We start from the raw sequence: 12511 nt of genomic DNA, 5'->3' as shown, positions 1-12511 counted from the left end.
GTCCGTGGCTCGGACCAGCAAGCCGTTTGAGAGACTCGACACAATATGGCCGACTCTCGGGGAATCACAAAGGTCATCGTCGTCGGGGGCGGTGGGACGATCGGGTCCTCGACGGCTCTGCACCTCCTTCGATCCGGATATGCCCCGTCAAACATCACCGTGCTTGACACTTATCCTTTTCCATCTGCGCAGTCTGCAGGAAACGACCTCAACAAGATCATGGGGATAAGGGTGCGGGACAGGGCCACTGTGCGACTTAGCTTGGAGGCGCGTGACATGTGGAGGAATGATGAGCTTTTCAAGCCATTTTTTCACAACACAGGAAGAGTAAGCCGGCGAACTATTGCAAGGGGCCTACAGATCCTTGAGTCTAACGTGCCACAATCTTTAGTTGGATTGTGAAGTGTCAGAAGAAGGAATCGCTGGTTTACGGCGGCAATATCAAGCTCTGATTGATGCAGGGGTCGGAGAAACCCACGAATGGTTGGACAGTGAGGACAAGATCCTGGCGAAAGTACCACTTTTGCCAAGAGAGAACATCAAAGTGAGAACATCGTCTACTCAAATCATCATCCGGATCATTGAATACCACATTTTGCTGAGTTGCTGATGGTGAATATCGTCAGGGCTGGAACGCAATTTACAGTCACGATGGGGGCTGGCTTGCTGCGGCAAAAGCAATCAACGCGATCGGCGAGTTTTGCCAAAAGCAAGGCGTCAGATTTGGTTTCGGCGGGTGAGTAGAAAATCAACCTTCTGGGGAAAAGCGTCGATCACCGCATAGACAGTTCACTAACCGTCGGACCCTGGCGCAGTGCCGGCTCCTTCAAACGCCCACTTTTCGAAGATGACGGGACGACGTGTATCGGAGTCGAGACGGAGGATGGAACAAAGTACTACGCAGACAAGATCGTTCTTGCTGCAGGAGCCTGGAGCCCAACATTAGTCGACCTGGAAGAACAATGCTGCTCAAAGGTAAGAAACTGGAACCTGAACGTTGATCCAGCGTTAGAATTTCTGTGCTGACATGTAACGAAAGGCTTGGGTCTATGCTCATATACAACTAACGCCCGACGAAGCCGCCGAGTACAAGGGGGTACCAGTGGTCTATCATGGTGATATCGGCTTCTTCTTCGAACCCAACGAGTATGGTGTCATTAAAGTCTGTGATGAGTTCCCCGGTTTCACCCGGTACAAGCAACACCAACCGTACGGTGCTGTTGGTCCCAAGCCAGTATCAGTTCCTCGTTCTCATGCGAAGCACCCGACGGATACCTACCCTGACGCTTCTGAGATCACCATTCGAAAAGCTATAGCCACGTACCTGCCACGCTTCAAGCAAAAGGAGCTCTTCAATCGATCCCTGTGCTGGTGCACCGATACAGCGGACTCGTCGTTACTTATATGTGAGCATCCGCGATGGAAGAACTTTATCCTGGCGACAGGAGATAGCGGGTAAGTTTTCTTCAGCAAGTTGCCCGCAACTGTGCAGTCTATTTGCTAATATGGCACTAGGCACTCTTTCAAATTGCTACCGAATATTGGTAAGCATGTTGTGGACTTGATCGAGGGAAACTTGGCACCAGACCTGATTGATGCATGGCGGTGGCGGCCAGGATCCGGTGACGCGAGGAAGTCAACGCGCGCAGCACCCGCAAAGGATCTGAGTGAGATGCCAGGTTGGAAGCACGACCAAGAAGCAAGGCTGTGATGTGTATGTAGCATGTTAATGGAAGCAGTAAAGATGTTCTGCTGGTGTATTTGCACCCATTGCAGGTTAGGATCACCACGATGCGAACCACAATGTCTTCCACGATACACGAGTGCTTGGATTTTATTTTTCAGCATCGATATGAGTTCCATTTCACGGCTATTGGTGAAAGAATCAAGATGCGCAGACACATATTTGAGACAATTTGCTGGAAGGGTTCAATCCACATAATTGTGAACGGTAAACTGACAGATCAGCTCGTCAGAGGGACCTAACCGTTTCTTAGAAAAGCCACCAGTCTGCACTGTGAAACATTGCGAGGCAAGACTGAAAAGATTTTGATTACTATAGTTGGCACTGAACTTACCACTGTACTCGCAACGCAAGCAGATGCAGCTTAGGATGTTGCAGAGAAGAAACTAGAAACTCTTTGTGTGCTTGTTGACGAAATTTCAATCTTCTATGTCATCTACTTAAAGCCTAGCTATCAATAGAAAGCAATGTGATTTTTTGAAGATTTGTGAGCTGACTTGAACTTGTTTTCCGACGCTCGGTGCTCCCTCCGTCTTGAAATGTTAGCTTGCAGAGCTTTTCAGCTGTGGCAAGCTGACACGCTAAACGAGACGCAACTTTCTCACGCGATGTTACCTCCCTCACAGAAACTCAAGCACTGTCGATCACGGATGCGAGAAATAAGGACATCTACATGCACCTTTACTTCCTCAATGTTACACCAATTGTCTTGTCGGTAATCTGTACGCATCTGCATATGCCCGCTGTCAATCACCTGCACATGTGGCACAACGGGCCGACGAAGACAGTGGCCGCTATCCCCGACAAACAACTCCTCGCCTGAGAACCGAAGCTGCCATTACAGTAAGCCACGAAAAACACAGTAGTAGGAAATTAACAGCTGATAATTAGACTATATGGCACAATTGGCAGAGAGGTTAGCTTGCTGCACTTGTACTGCGAGAGAATCCATGCATGCAGCCAAGATCAGTCTATTTGATGACATACATATCAAATGATGCCACGAAAGTGTAGCTGGAAGCTTCCGGCCCATCCTTGAACCCCAATCGCTTTGAAAATATCATCCTCTCCTCCAGAAGGAATCATGGTCAGCTGTAGTGGTTGTCATGGCCACTCGGCCTCGGCACTTACGCTACAGCCTGAAAGGTGAGACCCTGACATTCCTTACTGATTAAGCCAAGCAACTTACTTGCTATCTCAGCTTTGACCAGATTTCACCTAGAGAAAGGGAAGCTAAAAGTAAAGGCGCACCAGCTATAAAGACGAGTCATTGTGATGGATCCCGTTCTGTAAAGCCATTTTCCCCCACAGCCAATCTGCATCCCGACGACGAAATCCAACTCAGAACGCCAACAAAATCGAAGACTGTGCATACTGATTTCCTCTCATCGGTAATACGTTTGGAAGTTGGCCGCAACCCATGACCATATTCGCCTCCTGCCCCGCCCTAGTCACACCGTGCACCGGGTTGTAGAACAAGTGGTTCTCACAAACCCTTCCAGCTGTGTTCTTTTTCGAAGAGAACAAGTCACACATGCCTCGTGACCGGACACGCCACACCGACTTGTAGGCTCCGAAGCCCTTAGCTCTTGAAACAATTAGTTCTAGGAAGCCGGGGGTTGTGGGCCCTCTGTGTCTTGGACACAACCCGTGCCATCCGCCTCGTAAAAGACGAACTTGGATTTAGGACGACGTTCTGCAGTTTGTGCTGCATAAATGCCTGTTTTGACATAGGTCCAAGTGTTTCACGCAGTCTCCTATCATTCTTAAAATGGTTCTCAAAGTCGCAGTCATTGGAGGTGGTCCATCAGGTCTCGTGACTCTGAAGTACTTGTTAGAAGCACGCAAGTTCTTTGCGGGCGCGAATATCGAGGCGCACTTGTTCGAGAAGGCGGAAGACGTTGGTGGTATCTTTAGTTACAGGGTTTACGAGGACGCCGAGGTGAGCTCGTTCACCACTGGTCTCCCATCTCGACCAGAGCTAATGCAGCTTCTTAGCTTGTCTCTTCGAAATATTTGACAACTTTCTCCGATTTTCGTGTCCCTGAGCACGAGAAAGACTTTCTAACACCTAAGAGATACGTCGAATATCTGAAATCGTACGCAACAAGGTTTGCTCTGTGGGATCATATCCATCTTTCGACAAAGGTCACTTCCATCAGACCAGACCCGACAAGCACATCACAACATGTGCTTACGACATCTGATGCCCAAGGCCAAGTACTTGTAGAGCACAAATACCATGCCGTCGCGATATGTAGTGGTCTGAATCAGGATCCTTTCATACCGGACATTCCAGGACTCAATGCGTCTTTATTTACCTCCGACGAGAAAGGACAAAATCAAAATCCACTTTACAAGCCCGGCGTCTCCAATTATGCTGGGATCGAAACGTTGCACGCTGCTGACTTTAAGACCCGTTCTCAATTCGGCACAGACAAGACCATCCTGATTTTAGGCGTCGGTGAGACAGCCATGGACATTGCGCATTTGGCCATCACATCACCCACCGAGCGGGTCATACTATGCCACAGGGACGGCTTCCACCATGCGCCAAAGATAATCCCTCAGCCATACCGTGCGGGCGGCCGCAGCGGGGGCCCCGACCCAAATAACCCGAACAAGCCCCTCGACTGCGCAACTGCGTCCCTGTTCGACACAGCATATGTCCCGCAGGTAGTGCAGCACGGACCCTGGCAGTGGGCAGTTTACGATGCGTTCGTGACTAATATGGGGTGGATGATATCTGGCACCCGTGTCGGATTCGACCAGTGGGTTGGAGGCGTGAGCTCCAAGCGGTTGCATACCGACTCGCTTCTGATCTGCAAGAGTGACAGGGCAATGCCTTACATATCGGAGCAGTACCGGAGTAAGTCGAGGTTGAATCGATGGCGAACCTGGCTGCTGAACATGGAGCTGAGGCCCACTGGCGGAAAGAAGATTGATCTGGCTCCCTGGCCAACTCATGTTGATGGGGAGGGTGTGGTACATTTCGAGAGGAATGAGCGGCCTGAGTCAGAGAAGATGAGGAGAGAGAAGGGTATCAAGCCTGACATCGTCATTTTCGCGACTGGGTATAAGCAGTCGTTCCCGTTCGTCCCCAATGCCGAAGCATACCCGTCACTGGATGCGTCAGTGACCAGGGGCATTTTCCGAGACATTGACGATGGCATCGCATACATCGGCTTCGTTCGACCAGCTTTTGGTAGGCAATTCTCTTGCATCAGGATGGTTTTCTTGTTGGGTACTGACATATTCATTTGGCCTTAGGTGCTATCCCGCCACTTGCAGAGCTCCAGGCTCAGCATTGGATATATCACCTCATCACCAGCTCCAAGTACCGCACGTATTTGTCACCTAGCTTCAAGCCTCCTCAGCGTTCTCACGATGCCGTGGAACAATACGAGATGTCGTACAAGCTCAACTGCCGTGATAAAGATCATGACGTTGCTGTCACGAAGCGCGGTGTTGACCAGGAGAGCTACGCCTATCAGCTCGCACTCGACATGGGGTCTGCGCCGACATGGATCCACATCCTCCGGACGTTCGGGCGCGAGGTGTTTTTCACTTGGGCTCTGGGCCCAAACTTCCCGACCAAGTTCCGCATCGTGGGGCCGTGGGCTAACGAAGATACTGCGCATGAGGCCGCTAGGTTGATGAGGGCAGACGGTGAGCTCGGAAAGCTTGTGGGAAGGACCGGGGGAGCGGTTTTCTTCTTCACCTATACCCTCATTCCGCTGATTATATTCGCGCCAATCAGCATTTTCATGAACACCCTGAATTGGCTTTTAATGGTGTTGCATTTAACAGCCGGTAATGGTCCCAACCTTGGTAAGTCAAATTGAAGATGTCTTGGGCTGTTGGTGTGCATGACATATCACAAGAGCAGGGAGGAGGACGGCGCGACTGAAATCGGGCGAGAAATTATTTGGAGCCCATGGATGCTTGCTTAGGGTGAACTGCTAGTTATGCCCCGGGATTGATTCAACGGCGTTGCTTGAATTCTTTCATGGCTCCCTTTAATTACTGTACAACTCTTCGAGCATGCATGCATAGCTCTTCCGATAAAAGTCAGTTTAGGTAGGTAGTTGCCCGAGAGAGCACCTGTTACGCTAAGGTTACAGACCGGTCTCAGATCGCGGTGCGAATAAAGGCCTTTCTTTTTGCGCACAACCACACCCGAATTGCCCAGGCTAGCGAGAATCCCACACTGGGCTGTCTTTGGTAATTGTAGACGGACTTTTTGCTAAACGCCGAAGCCCGCTCGGATCTGCATGGGCTGCTTCCCCAGGGCGTACAGCATTTGGAGACTTCAGTTCACATGTCCGACTACAGTTCAGTATACCGTGACGTTAGCGCTGCCGCGTGTGCTGTGACACCAACCAGCCACCACAACGGCTGGTAGCGCAATGAACTTCGTCGTCGCTACCTGATCTGATTACAGTGCATTTTGCCGAGTGCGACGCTGACGAGCTGCTGCGGCGAGCTTGGCGAATAAGTAGAAGAGTACCTCTAGGACGATGTTTCATTGCAGTAATCATGGTTTGGCAATTGGCCAACTTTAATTGGAGACGAACCTTTCATGCCGCTTACTATTCGGATGCATCATCTGGAATTCGGGAACTCCATTCCTCCGATGGCCTGCAACCAAGACCAGTTGTCCAATTCGTACATATGCAGCTAGGCATCCAACGATCACGGCAGGGCAAGACCTTTGAGCCAGAATATTAATCTCTTTATAAAGTCCGCCTGACAACTCATAATCAGCAACTGGCCACGCTGAGGAGAGGAAGGAAAGCTGCTTGCTGACGAGCGCGTCCGGATTAAAGAAAACATACCCCAACGAGTCATGATCTGCAGGGTTGAGCACTCTATATTAGAGCCACGCTGAACCGCAGTTTCATCCTTTGTTGACCGCTCTGCTCGCCGAGGCTCACCTACAAGCAGACACAACGATCTGAATGTCGTTCTTTCCTCATCATGGATAGACTACCCACTCACGCATCCGGCGCAACGATTTGGGCATTAGCAGCGGTATGTATTGCTATCCTCGTGTCTGATATCGAAGCCATCCAGACTGACATTCCCCGATGACCACTCCAGCTGCTGATATTCAGTGTTCTGCGATGTTTCTACAATGTCTTCCTGCATCCGCTCCGGAACTTCCCCGGTCCGCTCAAAAACCGTGCCTCCGGTCTCCCTAACGTGGTCTCTATGCTACGTGGCAAGTGGACCGCCGAACTTCTCCCCCTGGTAGAGAAATACGGCCCCGTCGTGCGCATCAGGCCCGACGAGCTCTTGTTTACTCACCCAGATGCCTGGAAGGACATTTATTCGCATCAAAACGGAGCAGTTGTCAAGGGGGAAGAGTTCGGCAAGTTCGAACTCTTTTACCAGACCCGAGGCGTCACACCCTCCCTGTTAGGGGAGACTCGCGGCAATCATGCGCTCATCCGGCGGCAGCTCAGCCATGGCTTTAGTGACAGGACTCTCCGGGACCAGGAGTCAATTGTCAAGGGATATGTTGACTTGTTAATTCAGCAGCTGCGGGAGCGTTGTATACCGGTCAACAAGACTGATAGTGAGAAGGAGAAGCTGTTGCCGTCGAAAACAGCTTTCGACTTGCGCCACTGGTACAACTTCACGACCTTTGACATAATCGGCGACATGGCTTTTGGCGAGCCATTTGGCAGTCTCGAGACAGGCCAAGAAAGCGAACTGGTCAAGAACATCGAGAGAGGACTAGCATCGCAGCCGATTGGAACAGCCATGAAGCTCCTCGGCCTGGGACGAATGATATCGTGGATAGCTGGACGCAATTCGAAATTCCGCAGAATCAACGGGCAGAAGACAGCCGAGAAATTGAGGAGGAGAATGGGCCTCAACGTCGAGCGTCCAGACCTCATCGAACCTTTGTTGCGTAAGCAGGAGGAGTTGAACATGCCGTTCGAGCGCCTGAGAGCCAACGCAGGGCTCCTTGTCATTGCGGGGTCAGAAACAACGGCAACTCTTCTCTCTGGAGTCACCTACTTGCTTCTGACGAACGCAGAGTGCTTGCGCAAGGTCACAGAAGAAGTACGCTCTGCATTTAAGTCAGAACACGAGATTACATTCTCTTCCGTTCAGAATCTGTCATACAGTATGTCACGTCCCTCTTATTTAAGTCCTGCAACAATACCGTCGATGACTAGACATATTACTCGCCTACTCCTGAAGGTGATTGTTATGACTCATCTATTCCAGCTTACTGACGCATTTCTGCAGTGCTTGCCTGTCTCCGGGAAGCCCTCCGCTGCTATCCGCCAGTAGCAGGCCCACTGCCTCGTGTTGTGCCAAAGGGCGGTGCAAATGTTGCTGGTTACTTCGTGCCCGAAAATACCGTTGTAAGCGTCGCACAGTGGCCGATGAACCACAGCGCCCGCAACTTTAGCGAGCCGTTCAGCTTCAAGCCCGAGCGATTTCTCGCGCCCGAGAGCTTCCCAGGAGACATCTTAGAAGCGGTGCAGCCCTTTAGTATGGGGCCTAGGGATTGTATAGGGAAGAAGTAAGTTTCCATGTTATTCGGCTGTATATTGTCATGAGAACTGTTCCTAATTCTTGTGCAGTTTGGCCTACTCCGAGATGCGGACGATACTGGCACGCTTACTGTTCAACTTTGATATCGAACTGGTGGATCCCAAGAAAGACTGGTTGGATCAGAAGGTCTTCTTTCTTTGGACGAAACTCCCACTGAACGTGTATTTGACACCGGTAAGGTGACATACTCTAAAACATGGTTTCGATCGCAGGAATAAATGCGGCCATGTATTACCTGCCAGGGGAAAGGTGATGAGAGGTCACGCGAGCATCTGTAGTGAGGGAATCAGACTTGAAGTAATTAATGAATCAACTATGAAGAGTGACGTGTTTCCATTTCTGTGCATTATTAGAAGTGGTTGAAGAGGAATACCGAATGGAGCTTGCCGAGTCCGGGCCAAGAGCCCCGATGACGGGCCCGTTTGCCCGCTGCAGAAGCCAACAAACTCTGCTGACCGATAGAATGAATGAACGACCGCATACTCTGACTGGGCTAAGATAAGCCGAGTTCAAACCAGTTTGCTTCGAGTCGTTCTGATCCTGAGATACTCGCGTTTGATCACTAGTTTATAGCATCGATATCTCCCCAGCGTCAATCATTATGGGGAATAACAGCGCGACGCAAAAGACATCGGCCACATCCTGGAGCTGGACGATTCCCAGTCTCGTTGCCCTGGCTGGAGCTAGCCTGGCTGCCTTCTTTGCATACAACCAAGATGAGACTGCCAATCTCAGACAGGACGATTATGCAACAAGGACAGATATGATTTTGAGGTCAACACCATTGATTGATGGTCACAATGACCTCCCTTTCCTGCTCCGGTTGGAGCTTCACAATCAGATCTACGACAATAAGTCTTTTCCCTTCCGTGATAGTGAGTGACATAATCATCAACCTTATCGATCCCCCAAAACTAAATCGATCGACTCACAGTACCACAGGCCTAGCCAGTCATACAGATCTAGCACGCATGAAGGAGGGCCGAATGGGCGGCCAGTTCTGGTCCGTGTTCATCGAGTGCGATTCGGATCTCAAGGACCTGAACGACCCAACTCATGCTGTCCGAGATACCCTCGAGCAAATTGATGTTGCCCGCCGCTTCATCTCCGAGACTCCAGAGCTTGAGTTCTGCGGCGTCTCGTCCTGTGTGCAGAAGGCTTTCAAGAAGGGCAAGATCGCCTCCATGCTGGGCGCAGAAGGCTTGCACCAGACGGGGTCTTCGATAGCGGTGATTCGGCAGCTGTACGACCTCGGCGTCAGATATATCACCCTAACCCACAATTGCGACAATCCTTACGCTACCGCTGCGTCGACCGTGACGGCCACGGGGCAGGACGGCGGACTAACTGAGTTTGGCCGGGCCGCCATCAGGGAGATGAACCGCTTAGGCTTGATGGCGGACCTTGCGCATGTGTCGCACAAAACAATGCGCGATGTCCTGGATATTACGGAGGCGCCCGTCATCTTTAGCCACAGCACGTGCTACGAGCTGGCCAAGGTATACCGCAACGCGCCCGACGATGTGCTGGCGAGGCTGAAGGATAACGGGGGCGTTATTATGATCATGTTTGTTACTTATTTTCTGAATCAGGACCATCCCGAAGCCGCGAATATCGAGACGGTGGTCGACCACATAATGCATGTGGTTGAGGTGGCTGGCTGGGACCACGTCGGCATCGGTGGCGACTTCGACGGCACGACCGATGTCGCTGATGGTGTAAACTCTGTGGCCGACTACCCCAAACTCATCCAAGCTGTGATGAAAAGGGGTGCCACGGATGAACAGATTCGGAAGTTGGTGGGCGAGAACATCCTGAGGTGAGCCAGCCAGCCCTCTTTCAACACACACCCCCCTACGCGCGGACCTTCTTGCTGACAAGAGGAAAATTTTCAGGGCCTGGAAGAAGAACGAGGAGGTTTCTGCAAAAATATCTGCAGGTAGGAAGCCGGTTGAGGATGTTTGGGAGGGAAGAACATGGTTTAGCAACTGGGAAAAGTCCGTGCCTGTGATGGTACCTGGAAACCCTAACAGGCACCAGTAAGAGACGATCAAGATAACGCCTTGAATTTTGTCCTGGAGGAATCAAGACGTTTGCCACTCAATTGCAAAGAAACGAGAGTAGATTAGGATGGCTGATGACTTGGGAGTGGCTACTGTTGTCGAGCATCATTTTTGTCAACAGTCCGCTCGGGCCAGACCTCAAGAGTCGAGAGTTATCGAAAGTCACGGCTAAACCATTGTCGTTTGTTACTGGCAGTGCTTATTCAGTGTTTTCCCTGCTCACTGTTGCGCCAAAACTGCCGGGATTTGCGCTGCCCACGGTCCGGAACACTTTGGTTGTACCAGAATCGATCGAAGTATGAGGCCCAGTGGCACCGCTGGGGCGTCTCGTGACAACGTCCCCATGGTTGTCTGCCTTGCTGTCTCCTCCTTTGGCTAGCTTGCTGTCGAGCGCGCTGGGCAGTATCTTATCTATGTACTCGGGCGTCTTGCCATCGCGTTCCGGCAGGTCCGGGCTGTAGCGAGAACCGACGGTGTGGATGGTGGGCTCGGCGTCACTGCTCATATCTCGTGACGGGTATTGGTCTCTTGATTGAGTTTCCATTAGAATCGTTTGGGTTTGTCTTGAAAGTGACTAGACTCACTTTGGCGTTTTTTCTTTTCCGAGTTGTTTCTTAAAGCTTCGAACGTCGGAATTCGTGTGTTCAGTTGATCATTGAAGCACGGCGGCGAGCTTCGAAGATGAATATGTTCAGATAAGTGCTGATCGTCGTCATTACATCAAATACTGGATCCGCATGGACAGGCTTCAAAGTAGGAATTCGGTCACGATGACGTGCTGATTGGGTTTCTACTATTTGCTCACATAATCATACTGAATCAGATCATTTGACGCAGGGAAATCGAGTTTTGAAAGACAGTACCGTAATACGCTGTACTCAAACATTTTGTCTGCTCATAGGTGCCGAGTGGCGTGTGTATGCAAAGGTATCTAGGCATATTAACCAAGTTATGGACGCATATGTATGACATTAGAATGCAGAATAGTCTATAAATGTGGAGTGACATGGAATCATTGATAAGTTGAGCAAATTCTGCGCCTGATCGCTTTTTAAAGCCGTGTACGAGAAGAAGCAACGCAGGGGCAATGGGGCGGCGAGAGGTGTGATTGGTGAACGAGAAGCTTGAGAAACACTAGTATATTCAAATCATATTTTCTATTAGGCCAAAGGTAAATGCAACCGAGCTTCTATTCCTTTGCGCTCTCCTGTCTGAAAGCTTTGGTGAAGTCTAAAGCAACATGCCGAGGGCTGCGACGATGGGTGCAGCGATGCCAAAAGTCACGCTCAAAGCGTTAGCAGCACTTGTACCAGAGGCGGAAGCACTCTGCGAGGCGCCAGTAGCGGTGGCAGATGCACCGGTCGAGGATGTGCCAGTCGACTCAACACCAGACTTGGTGACAGCGAATGTCTGCGACTGGCTGATAATGCCCCTGTTTGTGCCGACATTGCCAAGGAAGTTGACCTGGTAATTGTCGCCGACAGGGGTGACAAAGTTTGAGAAGGTGTATTTGTTTTCAGTCGTGTTGACAGAGTTTGTGATGACAGATTGGGCAATCGTGGAGTTGTTCGGCGACACGAGGACGATCTCGAAAGAGACGGGGTCGGTGTCCACCGACGTCCAAGAAATTGTGTTGCTACCGCTGAAATCGAGCTTGGCGCCCTGCTGAGGCTCAGTGATTGTTATGGCTGGAGCAAACTCTGTGTTAGCCGGGTACCTAGGTAAAGTGGCAATATTTCATTACAGCATTGAAGAAACATACCTGACACAGCTGCCAACAGACCGGCGAAGGTAATTAGAGGTTTGGAAATCATTTTGAGACTTGGAGTCTGGGTATCAATGACGCACAACAAAGAGAATAGCGATCGAAGGAAACGGCTACAAACAATAGAGTCGAAGTTAGGAAAATCGTCTCGTTCATGTTCAAGAAGCGGAAGGACCTGGCATCTTATATCATGGGAGCCAACGAGTAAACATGCCAGCTCTGATCAGCGCTAGGGTACGCCGTGCTGAGGTATGCTCACCCATGGCGCTCAATATCCAACAAGTGCAGAGCAATTTCCACCACATTACCAACAAGATACAGAGGTGAGCCGCACAGCCCCCCACGTTTCGAGTACAGCCCGCT

The 12511-nt window shown here is 50.7% G+C and overlaps 5 protein-coding genes across 5 annotated transcripts; 3 read left to right on the top strand and 2 right to left on the bottom strand.

Annotated features, from left to right (window-relative positions):
- Positions 1-45: 45 nt before the first annotated feature.
- Positions 46-2567, top strand: J7T55_000052 (uncharacterized protein; the record flags this gene model as incomplete). The annotated part of the gene is made up of 7 exons (XM_053134264.1): positions 46-327; positions 392-544; positions 627-736; positions 816-975; positions 1040-1455; positions 1516-1667; positions 2335-2567. The coding sequence occupies 7 exons, from the start codon at positions 46-48 to the stop codon at positions 2565-2567; spliced, it is 1506 nt and encodes a 501-aa protein (XP_052987953.1).
- A 948-nt stretch (positions 2568-3515) lies between these two features.
- J7T55_000051 (uncharacterized protein) lies at positions 3516-6149 on the top strand (the record flags this gene model as incomplete). The annotated part of the gene is made up of 4 exons (XM_053134262.1): positions 3516-3686; positions 3743-4949; positions 5015-5575; positions 6004-6149. 4 exons carry the CDS (start codon positions 3516-3518, stop codon positions 6147-6149), a joined length of 2085 nt encoding a protein of 694 aa, XP_052987952.1.
- A 575-nt stretch (positions 6150-6724) lies between these two features.
- Positions 6725-10363, top strand: J7T55_000050 (cytochrome p450; the record flags this gene model as incomplete). Its single annotated transcript, XM_053134261.1, has 8 exons — positions 6725-6778; positions 6848-7819; positions 7871-7883; positions 8009-8288; positions 8350-8494; positions 8949-9195; positions 9263-10139; positions 10216-10363. 8 exons carry the CDS (start codon positions 6725-6727, stop codon positions 10361-10363), a joined length of 2736 nt encoding a protein of 911 aa, XP_052987951.1.
- Positions 10364-10582: 219 nt separating this feature from the next.
- Positions 10583-10888, bottom strand: J7T55_000049 (uncharacterized protein; the record flags this gene model as incomplete). The annotated part of the gene is made up of 1 exon (XM_053134260.1): positions 10583-10888. One exon carries the CDS (start codon positions 10886-10888, stop codon positions 10583-10585), a length of 306 nt encoding a protein of 101 aa, XP_052987950.1.
- A 725-nt stretch (positions 10889-11613) lies between these two features.
- Positions 11614-12197, bottom strand: J7T55_000048 (extracellular conserved serine-rich protein; the record flags this gene model as incomplete). The annotated part of the gene is made up of 2 exons (XM_053134259.1): positions 11614-12071; positions 12146-12197. 2 exons carry the CDS (start codon positions 12195-12197, stop codon positions 11614-11616), a joined length of 510 nt encoding a protein of 169 aa, XP_052987949.1.
- Positions 12198-12511: the final 314 nt, after the last annotated feature.

The sequence above is a fragment of the Diaporthe amygdali genome (genome assembly GCF_026229845.1).
Source record: "Diaporthe amygdali strain CAA958 chromosome Unknown NODE_43_length_333103_cov_65_012416, whole genome shotgun sequence".
NCBI lineage: Eukaryota > Fungi > Ascomycota > Sordariomycetes > Diaporthales > Diaporthaceae > Diaporthe > Diaporthe amygdali.
This window is presented reverse-complemented; position numbering and strand designations above follow the sequence as displayed.